This window comes from Sphaeramia orbicularis, chromosome 3 (genome assembly GCF_902148855.1).
Source record: "Sphaeramia orbicularis chromosome 3, fSphaOr1.1, whole genome shotgun sequence".
Lineage (NCBI taxonomy): Eukaryota > Metazoa > Chordata > Actinopteri > Kurtiformes > Apogonidae > Sphaeramia > Sphaeramia orbicularis.
The window spans coordinates 18,607,450-18,619,525 of record NC_043959.1 but is presented as its reverse complement, the minus strand read 5'-3'; the positions used below and the strand labels follow the sequence as shown (position 1 = coordinate 18,619,525).

Sequence of the window (12,076 nt, the reverse complement as noted above, 5' to 3'; positions counted from 1 at the left end):
TCCAGAGGGTGGCGCTAATACACCTAGCAGCTTGTGTCCACTGGAATTGGAAAAGAAGAAGAAGAACAAACCGGAAATGCAATGGCGGCGCCCCTGACCGTGTTACTGAACTGTGGAGCTACTGTCAGGTGGTTTATCGGGTTTTCTTTCGTTGTAAATCTCTGTATTTGATATGTGGACATGTTTAGAGCAGAACACAAACCGTCGCCGTATCAGGACTTACACGTTGTGGACATAGTATTTATCCGGAGCCGCAGTCTCTGTTAGTATGTATCAAATCAGTAGGACCGCACTGAGCATGCTCAGTCACCTCCGGCCGTGCTGTGTACGGACACTGTGGAAACATCTGTCAACATCTGGACCTCCGTGGAGGCTGCTCTTCTTTGGGTCGGACCAGTTCGCCTTGGAATCTCTCAAACTGCTCACATCCAGCAGGTGTGATCCGTCCAACAGGACTCACATGTTCCATCTGATACTAATCAAATGACATCACTGCAGTTTATGAGGTTTTATAATTGGATTAAATGTAGGATTAAACCCCTCTGAGGAGTGTTAAAACCTAAAACCCTTCTTCAACTAATTTTATTTTAATGTGAAGTCTATGAATGACATGGCAGAAATCTGACTTTAGCTTTAATTTATCAATAGTGTAAGTAACACTACTAATACTAAACTAGAAGCACTCGGAGAGCGCAGACCTCCGCCAAGGCTGATCAGTGGCCCCCCTGTGGGCCCCCCCACCCCCGATCACCACCAAAATGTAATCATTTCTTCCTTATCCCATTTCCAACAAACCCTGAAAATTTCATCCAAATCTGTCCATAACTTTTTGAGTTATGTTGCACACTAACGGACAGACAAACAAACAGACAGACAAACAACAAACAACCCTGGCAAAACATAACCTCCTCGGCGGAGGTAAAAATAAACATGTATTCTTAAAATACCATAGAGCACAGGTGTCAAACATGCGGCCCGGGGGCCAAATCCGGCCCGCCAAAGGATCCAATCTGGCCCGTAGGATGGATTTGTGACATACAAAAATTACACTGAAGATATTAACAATCGAGGATGTCAAAATCATTTAAATTCAGATTCCACATACAGACTAATTAGATATCAAGTAGGTCAGACCAGTAAAATACTATCATATTAAACCTATAAATAATGAAAACAGCAAGTTTTATCTTTGTTTTAGTGTAAAAAATTAAAATTATATGAAAATGTTTATATTAAAAAACGCTTATTTCACAAAAAAATGTGAAAACCTAAAATGTCTTGAGATAAGTAAATGCAATTTTACCAATATTCTGCCTGTTATTAAATGTTTTGTGTATTTGTAATTGTAATGTAAGTTGTAATGCACATGTGAAAAGGATAAACTGATAATCTGAGGCATAATATTGTTAAAATTGGACTTGTTTTTCGTAAGATGTTTCCAGTTGTTCATGCTATTCCGATTTTTGTAGATGTTAACATTATCAGAATTTAACCCTTTCATGCATGAATTATGAGAACCTTAGTCAAAATTTTTTTATTCCCCCTTAGACATGAAAAAACAATGTGATCAGTTTTTGTTTTTTTTCATGGAGTTACAAAAATGTCCATACATTTAATTTAACAACAAAATAAAAACATTTTTAATGCTGCTAATCTGATGTTTTCTCACATTTTAACATATTCTAATGCTAATTATTACTCACTTCATGGAGATAATATGCAAAAAAACAAAAAAACCTTTTTGTCTAACAAATAATAATTAATTTACACTAAAACATGTTACTGCAGATCAGGTTTATCAAGAACAGCTAAATTATATTAATGGTATGAATTGCAGTGTATGGGATAATGCATAAGTGTGTCCACTGTGTGGGCTGATGTGGAACTAAAACAGGGGTGTCCAGATCTGGTCCTTGAGGGCCACTATCCTGCATGTTTTAGATGTATCCCTCTTCCAACACACCTGATTCAAATGATAAGCCAATGATCAAGCTCTGCAGAAGCCTGATAATGACCTTCAGGTGTGCTGAAAGGGGGAAAAATCTAAAACATGCAGGATATTGGCCCTCGAGGACCAGGATTGGACACCCCTGAACTAAAACAACAAAGCCCATGAATATATGAGTACAGCTGTAGAACTGCTGTCCACTGTAGTAACCACTATACATGAAAGGGTTAATTTTATTTTTTCACTGTTATTATTTTAGTGGTCCGGCCCACTTGAGATCTTATTGGGGTGAATGTGGCCCCAGAACTAAAATGAGTTTGACACCCCTGCCATTGAGTAACTGGCAACGTACACCACTGTCTGAAAAACCTACCAGTAAATGTAATCGTGACTAATCGTTACTATTATTCCTACTAGTATTCAATTTGTTTAGTTACAACCTCAGAAAAGCAAAAACACAAATGTTTGGATGCTTTGGAAAATGCAAATTAAAAAAAAAAAAAGGATATTTAATTTGTGTTTCATTGTAAAAAGTTTATATTAGAGCTACACAATTAGTTGACTTCCAATCATGATCACAGTATCAGCCTGTTCTGTTATAGTCAGGTCCATATGTATTAGGACAGTGACACCAGTGTTGTACGGTGGCCCAGAGGTGCAACAGGCCAAAAAATTATCCACTAGATGAAAAAAATTATCCACTACAAGAAAAAAAAAGAGAACAGCCTAAAAAAATTATCCACTAGATGAAAAAATTATCTACTACAAGAAAAAAAGAGAACAGCCTAAAAAATTATCCATGAGATGAAAAAATTATCTACAAGAAAAAAAAAGAGAAAAACAGCCCAAAAAAATTATCCACTATAAGGAAAAAAAAAGAGAACAGCCTAAAAAAATTATCCACTAGACAAAAAATTATCTACTGCAAGAAAAAAGAGAACAGCCTAAAAAAATTATCCACTATAAGAAAAAAAAGAACAGCCCCAAAAAATTATCCACTAGATGAAAAAAAAATCCCCTATAAGAAAGAAAAGAGACCAGCCAAAAAAATTATCCACTAAAAGAAAAAAAAGAGAACAGGCAAAAAAAAATTATCTACTAGCCCAAAAATTATTCACTATAAAAAAAAAAAACAGGTGAAAAAAATTATCTACTATGAGAAAAAAAAAGAGAGCAGCCCAAAAAATATCCACTATAAGAAAAAAAAAATCATCCACCTTTTCAATTACGGGGGCGCTGTTTACCCGAAAGGTGCCTTGCTTTAAAATTAAGGCCACCACAAAAAATAAAAGGATAGGCTGAAAAATTTTAAGGCTTTCGGCTAATGTGGCTAATGCTAAGGAAGTACCCCACCGGAAGTGGAGGTCGTGCGCTAAAAAATAAGTTATTTTAAAATATATATTTCCATTAATATAGTTTGCAAAGCAGTTAAATGATTAAATACGGTTCCAGTGTCTGCTCAAGGTTAGGCATGGGCGTTAAATGGTTAGGGTTAGGGTATGGTTAGGGTTAGTTTTCAGTGGTAAATGGCCCTTGTGTGCACTGTGTGGGTTCGTTGCTAAGCTAATGCTAACGCGAAAAGTTGACGGCAACTTTGTGAACTACCAGTGCGAGTAAACAATTGTGTGATTAGGGTGTTAATTGTTCAACTGCCTGACATTCAATATCATTTTTGATGAATATTCGCTACAAGAAGTTCTAAAATTTTTTATTTTGAGAGGAGGAGAAGAGGAGCTTCCTGTGGAGCTCCACTATCATGGCATCGCCCATTTGTTGAGAGACAGCAAGTGCATATTGCGGCACCGACACCTGGTGCCGTGGCACCTCGGCTGGTGCGGCACCACGGTTGATGCCGCGAGATGCCGTGGCACCTCGGCTGGTGCCGCGACGTACCGCGGTACCACGGCTCGGTGCCAGGTACCCCACGGCACCGCGTACCATGGCTCGGTACCACAGCTCAGCTCGTTGCCAGGTGCCGAGGCACTGCGGTACCACGGCACACATCTTTATCTCCACAAAATGTCCTTCTTGATCTAGTATTAAAGACACTCCGTTTGAGTTGAGGAGGAGAGGTCTACCTGCAAACAAATGGGCAATGCCATGATAGTGGAGCTCCACAGGAAGCTCCTCTTCTCCTCCTCTCAAAATAAATAACACAAAGTTGCCGTCAACTTTTCGCGTTAGCATTAGCTTAGCAACGAACCTTCACACAGTGCACACAAGGGCCATTTACCACTGAAACTAACCCCAACCATACCCTAACCCTAACCTTAACCATTTAACGCCCATGCCTAACCTTGAGCAGACACTGGAACCGTATTTAATCATTTAACTGCTTTGCAAACTATATTAATGGAAATATATATTTTAAAATAACTTTATTTTTTAGCGCACGACCTCCACTTCCGGTGGGGTACTTCCTTAGCATTAGCCACATTAGCCGAAAGCCTTAAAATTTTTCAGCCTATCCTTTTATTTTTGTGGCGGTCTTAATTTTAAAGCAAGGCACCTTTCGGGTAAACAGCGCCCCCGTAATTGAAAAGGTGGATGATGTTTTTTTTTTCTTATAGTGGATATTTTTTGGGCTGCTCTCTTTTTTTTCTCATAGTAGATAAATTTTTTCACCTGTTCTTTTTTTTTCTTATAGTGAATAATTTTTTGGGCTAGTAGATAATTTTTTTGCCTGTTCTCTTTTTTTTTCTTTTAGTGGATAATTTTTTTTGGCTGGTCTCTTTTTTTCTTATAGGGAATTTTTTTTTTCATCTAGTGGATAATTTATTTTAGGCTGTTCTCTTTTTTTTCTTACAGTGGATAATTTTTTTTGGGCTGTTCTCTTTTTTTTCTTGTAGTAGATAATTTTTTTCATGTAGTGGATAATTTTTTTTAGGCTGTTCTCTTTTTTTTCTTATAGTGGATAATTTTTTTAGGCTGTTCTCTTTTTTTCTTGTAGTAGATAATTTTTTTCATCTAGTGGATAATTTTTTTTAGGCTGTTCTCTTTTTTTCTTGTAGTAGATAATTTTTTTTCATCTAGTGGATAATTTTTTTAGGCTGTTCTCTTTTTTTTCTTATAGTGGATAATTTTTTTGGGCTGTTCTCTTTTTTTTTTCTTGTAGTAGATAATTTTTTTCATCTAGTGGATAATTTTTTTAGGCTGTTCTCTTTTTTTTTTATACTGGATAATTTTTTTGGGCTGTTCTCTTTTTTTTCTTGTAGTAATTTTTTTCATCTAGTGGATAATTTTTTTAGGCTGTTCTCTTTTTTTTTTTTCTTGTAGTAGATAATTTTTTTCGTCTAGTGGATAATTTTTTGGCCTGTTGCACCTCTGGGCCACCGTAGTATTGTAATGTTGCCTCTGTTCACAACCACAGTGGATCTGAAATGAACCAAACCAGACAGGACTGAAGTTTTAATTCAAGTAGTTTAACTAAAACACTGCATTCATCATTTAAGAATTACAACAATTATCAGAGAGATACAGTCGACTTTAGGAGTGGTCAAATCAATAATTTTGTACATTATTAAAATGGAAGAATCCACTGTCAAAATCCTGAAAATCCTTTCTCTGTCAAAATACTTATGGACCCAATTGTATTTACTATAAGATACAGCGTAAAGATTAGGAGCATTTAAGATCTATTGCAGAAATGGGAAAATAAAAAACAAGCAAGCTCTGTTGTATGGTGACATTTTTTATACTTTAAACAAAAAAACATCCCAACCCTTTTGGTATGTTTATGGATTCTTGTAGGTCTTTGGTATTTCTATTCTGGTAAAAGTTTGTATGTTTTTGGACGTTTCTAAATGACTTATCCATGTATTTTTCTTGATAACAAAGTAAACAGACCCACTTTGAAACTGCAAATAACATAATAATTGCATCATTTTTACCAAATAGTGCCTCATATATACTCAGTAGTATTTAGTGTTTGGTCTGATCTAATTTGGTTCACTTGGAAACATACTTAAGCTCCTGATGGTTTGGCTGCAACACCAGAAATAGTTAGGACAAAAAAGCATCCACCATGCAGGTCTGTGAATGTTGGTCTGTGAAACGACTGAAAGTTGACTTAAAGATTTGACTTTTTATGGCACTTTGAAAAAATTCTCAGCTTTTGCAGAAATAGAGAGACAACTAAAGTATATGAACGGTCTTTGTAATAGTGGTCATGGTTTTACATTAAGTGAATGCTTCAAAATTAACTGAACTCCATTTTGTTTCAGGAACTCTAATGATGGGATCGTGGCTTCCCTTGAGGTTGTTGCAGTTTCAGGTAACGTTCCAGTGAGACGCTTCGCTGAACAGAACCGCCTTCTGGTCCGCAGTTGGCCACCGGACAATTTGGACGGACAGTTTGATGTCGGGGTGGTGGTGTCCTTTGGGTACTTACTCAAGGAGAAAACAATCAACAAGTTTCCATAGTGAGTGTTTTTTCTCTGTCAGTCATATGTGGAGGGTTGAAATTTATCACAGGATTCATAACCAGACACACAGAAATATTTATTCAACTCAGCTTCAATTTATCCTGATTTATTGAACCTTCCTACGGTATATATGCAGCATATTATGCACACTTTCCACTAAAAGTACTCTTTTTTTGTATTATTTTTCTACAATTTGTTTTAGGTCAGAATTCAAAAGTTGTTCATTTTGGCATGACTTTTAAAATTCTGACCCAGCCACTAAAATCAACACATTGTAAATGAGGTTAAATTCCTACACTAACACCCTTCTACCAAGGAGTAAAAAAAATGCACATTGACACCTATTAGCATTTAACATTTGACCCAGCACAAAAATAATAATACATATTAACCAATAAAAAGAATAAGTAATCCAAAAAAATCAAGACAAACAAAACATTTTTTTTGTTTTTTTGCATTAAAAAAATATGATAAATCAGATTAATACATCTGGATTTGTCCCCAATAATCTGCTGTCTTCATGCACTTATACAATTAATCTGATTTATTTAGTTCTTTTACATTTGCACATGTGGAAAAACTATTAAATCATAGAAAATGGAAGTGACGTTGAAAAGAGTAACAGGAAGTTTGATTCTACCGTCACTATGTAGGTACTCCGAAATAAATCCAATAGAGGACTGAAACATCTAAACCAGGGTTTATTGATTATCACATTTCTGAAGTGCATGTAAATGCATCAGATCTGATTATTCCATTTATCTGATTACTAATAGTTGTTGTAGTTTATGGTCTTGTAAACAGGCCCATTGTCAGTGTTCAGAGTGGTATAGGTGATCAGAGTATATCTGTGTTAAAATATTAACCCATAAAGACCCAGTGCTGCTTTTGTGGCAGTGCCCAAATGATTTTTCTCAGTTTTTTTTAACTTTTTTTAAAAGTGATTTATCACCATTTATTCTGATATTATGCTCAGTATTTTGCATTTTTAATTGAAAATCAAGTATTTTCCTACATTGAATTCACTGATCATGATTGATGTCCATAAAAGCTCAAATTAAACTTGAGGGTAATTATATCAAAAACAGAGAAAATGGAGGGAAAAAGTGACTTTCTCAGTAAAAAATATATCATTAACTGAACATAAACCCAGTGTGTCCATCCACTGTCATTGATCCAACTCCATGGGTTTTACTGGTGAGTCAGTGTTGTAGAAGATGACGGTGTTTCCACGGTGGAGCCTCTGAACGTCCAAATGGGTCATATCTGATGACTATGAAAAGATGAAGAACTGTATTTTACACCAATTATTTACATGTATTGATAGCATTAATGGATCAACAATTATTTAACTTTTCATATCACTAAAAGATTTGTGTTGCCAGTGGATGTTTGGGTCTTTATGGGTTAATGTCAAAGTAAGGCTCAATTTTTTTCATTCATCTTCTCTGATAAGTGGTTATCCAAAGGCCCAGTGAGTACATACATGGTTCATGGAGCGAACTAACATGGCCTGGTTCTACTGTCTAACCTGCTCAGATATGTTTTTGTGGATCATCTACATTCTCTCTTTCCTCACAGTGGGATTCTGAACGTTCACCCCAGCCTCCTGCCCAGATGGCGAGGCCCGGCGCCCATCTTCCATACCATCATGCACGGGGACAAACTCACCGGTGTCACCATTATGCAGATCCGTCCTCACAGGTGAACACAGAGAAACCTGCTCTGTTCCATCAGCTTCTCAAACATAAACAGAGGTTAAAACTGTGACTTTACAGGTTCGATGTGGGCCCCATTCTGAACCAGGAGCTTCATCCAGTCCCTGAAAACTGCACCGCTGAGGAACTTGGAGATACTTTAGCCGTAAAGGGAGCACATTTGGTGAGTATTTTGAACGCACCTGGAGAGTTAACCCCTAAAGACCCAAATCCATAAAAGAAACAAAAACGAATAAGGCATGGCAGGTTTATTTATGTAGCACATTTCATGTACATGACAATTCAAGTGGTTTACATAAAACATTAAAAGTATTACAGCAGGGTGCAGGGGAAGCAATAAAAAGTGTAGGCATGAAAGAAAAAAAAAGACAAAACAGATAAAAATAAAAATACAAAAAATTCCAAACTAATAAATATATGAAGAAAACAAGCAAGACAATGAACAGAAATTAAAGAAAGATAATGAAAATACCAACAATATAAACAAACACAGCCAAAATAATAAAATGTGAAATGAATAAAAAAAAGAGACATGCAGAAAATAATCCACAAACGGAACAAAATTGAAACAAATAAAAAATAAAATGAAGAAATAAACAAATAAAGGATAAATAAAATGAATTAAAAAGAACAAATCAGACACTTGGTTTATTAATAAAATCAAAACAAATTAAGATTTACAAAATAATTAGTAATGTGTAACAAAAATGTAACAAAATGTGATCAATAATGAATAAAATGAACAAAACGAATAAAAATGAATAAAGTAATAAGCAGCATGAATAAATAAGCTACAAACTGAACAAAATGAAGAAAAAACCCCAAATAAATAGCAAATTGAAGAAAAACAACTAAGTAATTAATAAATGAATCAAAATGAATTAAAAATGAACAAAATAACGTTTTTTTTTATGTTCAGTTAATGGTGATTTTGCTGAAAAGTAACTTTTTCTTCAGTTTTCTCTGTTTCTGACATAATAACCCTCAACCTTCCTCTGAGCTTTTATGAACATTTACATGATCAGTGAATTAAATTAGGAAAATACTTGGTATTCACTAAAAAATGTAAAATACAAAAGATATATTAGAATAAATGGGGATAAATAACTTAATAAAGGTTAAAAATAGAGGAAAATTATTTGGGAACTACTACCAAACTAGCACTGGGTCTTTAAGGGTTAAAATAACTCTGTTCATAACTGGAGCTGCTGGTTCTTATTTTTATTCCTGATCCTCAGCTGATCGACACTCTGAGGACGCTGGACGAGAAACTGGTAAATAAAAGAGACCAGAGTCAGACCGGAGCTACATTTGGTACGTAGAGCTGAACTGAGCATGCTCAGATGGAGTCAACAGACTCATGTCTAACTGATGTGTTCTGTTCAACAGCTCCAAAAATCACTTCTCAGATGAGCTGGGTGGTGTGGGAGGATCAGACCTGTGAACAGATCCACCGCCTGCATCGAGCCATCGGATCCCGGTAACCAGGCCGATCCGGACGTCGTCTGATCCGTGTACTCCAGCCTGTCCAGTATCTGTGTGTATATAAGATGTTCCTCTGTGTCTTCAGATTCCTTTAACAACCACGTGGAAGGGGAACACCATCAAACTGCTGGAATGTGTAGGAAGATGTAACATTTCACTGTCAGGTAAGTGATGCGTTTACTTACATCACGTACAATGAGGTTTTACAAACGCCTCTTTAAAGCATATGTCAGTGGGGCTTCACTTATAGTAAGCAGATACATATTATATTGTTAAAAGTCAGAGAATGTAAATTAACCCTTTTAAGACAGCTGTGTCTCCGGCACCGCGTTTTCACATCCATCGTCTTTCAAATTAGTGTAACTCCTGAACCGTTCCCGCTGTTGACAAAATTCAAACAGCATCTTTTAGCTGAGATTAGGCTCTTTCTTTTGCTATATAACACATTAAGGTAGAGGTCTGCATTGGTTGAAGGGGAGGATGGAAGTGGGCAGAGCAGAGAGCAGAGTGCAGTCGGTGAGAGAGAGATGGAAGATTTGTATTACTTTTAGCAGCCTTTTAACAGTGAATTCTTCTAAATAATGTATATAATAATGATAGTGTTGTTTTGCTGTGTTTTTGTCAAGTGTAATTGGTCTTTTCATCCTTTTTTCATAGTTTTTATCGGTACTTTTCCCGGTTGGATGGATGGATGCATGGATGGATGGATGCATAGATAGACAGATAGATAGATAGATAGATAGATTATATTGAAATTTATATTATTGATATGAAATTACAGTGTAGCAGCAGCATGGCACACATTCAATAACTATATAAAACCACAGCAAACATGAGTAAAGAGATATAACATAAGACTAAACACTATACGCTGTACACTATGAATTAGAAGTATAAAAAGATCTGGGTAGAATCTGTAATTTGCTGAAATAGAACTGTAAGGTGCAAAACAAGTAGAAATATTCAAGTCGGGAATGTGCTAAATGACATTTAAGTGCAAATGGATTTATGTCCACAGACCTCAGACAGAGGTGAGTTTATTGGACAGTGTTATGGTATGTGTTGCTGTCTGATATTGGCTAACAGCTGACCAATTTTAAAAAAAAAATTGGCATCGGCCTTAGAGAACCCATATCGGTCGACCTCTAAAATATATCATCAAGTGAACATAGCCATATAAATTTAAATTAATTCATATAAACTCAAACTGATAGTAACTGACACAAATACATTACAAATATTAAATTATTCAATTCATTGTTGTATTGTGGCTGCCTCCATCGCCACAATAAACTAGCAAATTAAACATAAACATGTAAAAAATTATTATTATTTTTTTAACAAAATAGGCAAGAAATGTACAAAATAAACATAAGTAAGCAACAAAAGAAACAAAAAGTACAAAATAATAAACAAAATTAATAGAAATTGATAAATAATGGAAAAAATACCAGCTTGCCAAATAGATAATTAAAAAAAAAAAAGGTAGGTAATGGTAAAAGTAGGTAAAAAAAAAACAAAATCAGGAACAAATGGACAAACATTAACATCAGGAGAAAATAAACACAACATAGGCAAGACGAATAAATATAATAAGTAGTGCAATGAAAATAGATACAAACAATAAGGTGCGACAATAAACTGTAAAGTGGAAAGTAAAATGGAGTTTTTCATTTGGATGAAGGTGCATAAAGTGTGTAGTGGGAATAGGTTTATGAATATTGGAGTATAAATAAATACAAAAACAAAACAAAGAAACAGATAATAACTACGGTATCGACCAAAATGTCCTTTTAAATATTGGTATTGGACAGGATCTTTTATACTACTTCTTTTATGAACAGCTGAAACAACGAATGACTGTCAGTTTTCAACCTTAAATAAATAATAATTTGACATTTTTACCTGATATAAAACACTTCAGATCCCATTGAACTGGATTATTTTCAGATTATGTCCAGGTTTAACAGGTTAGTGTGCGTTTGTCGTTGCTGTTTCACTGCGTTTCTTCAGTCATGTCTAACCTGAGTGTGACGACCACATTTCACCCACATGTTGGTTGTAGATCTGAGGAGGAAACCGGTTCCTGGATCAGTGAGTTTTCTGAAGGAGTCAGACATCCTGGCCGTCTGCTGTAAGGTCGGTCTGAATCAGTTTAACTCCAGTTTATCTACAGGAAATACTCATATGCATCTGTTAAGACAACATGTGATTGTGAGAACTATTAAGGAGTGAATGTGTGAAGCCATATTTAAATTCAGGAGGGACTTTTTTTTTTTTTAAATAAAGTAGATATTTTGATACTTAAATCTTTGTGTTTTCTTTTTCCAGAATGGCTGGGTGGGATTCAGAGCTGTGCTTCTGAAAAAACGACTGACGGCAGCAGACTTCTACAATGGTTACCTCACCAGACACTGCAGAAGGAAACACCCAATGACACAGATGAATGTTTATTCGTCAGTAGGAACAAGAAGCAGGGAGGAGCAGAGGGAGTTCCACTC

General features: G+C 35.6%; 1 protein-coding gene across 1 annotated transcript in view; it reads left to right on the top strand.

Moving 5' to 3' along the window:
- Positions 1-77: 77 nt before the first annotated feature.
- The window catches only part of LOC115417166 (methionyl-tRNA formyltransferase, mitochondrial-like), a 28,022-nt gene continuing 16,023 nt past the window's right edge, over positions 78-12,076 (top strand). Inside the window, 10 exon segments of the mRNA XM_030131181.1 lie at positions 78-435; positions 6,172-6,369; positions 7,954-8,076; positions 8,151-8,253; positions 9,329-9,404; positions 9,480-9,570; positions 9,660-9,739; positions 11,641-11,714; positions 11,907-11,976; positions 11,979-12,035. Coding sequence (XP_029987041.1) covers positions 269-435; positions 6,172-6,369; positions 7,954-8,076; positions 8,151-8,253; positions 9,329-9,404; positions 9,480-9,570; positions 9,660-9,739; positions 11,641-11,714; positions 11,907-11,976; positions 11,979-12,035 — 1,039 coding nt within the window. The 5' untranslated portion in view covers positions 78-268.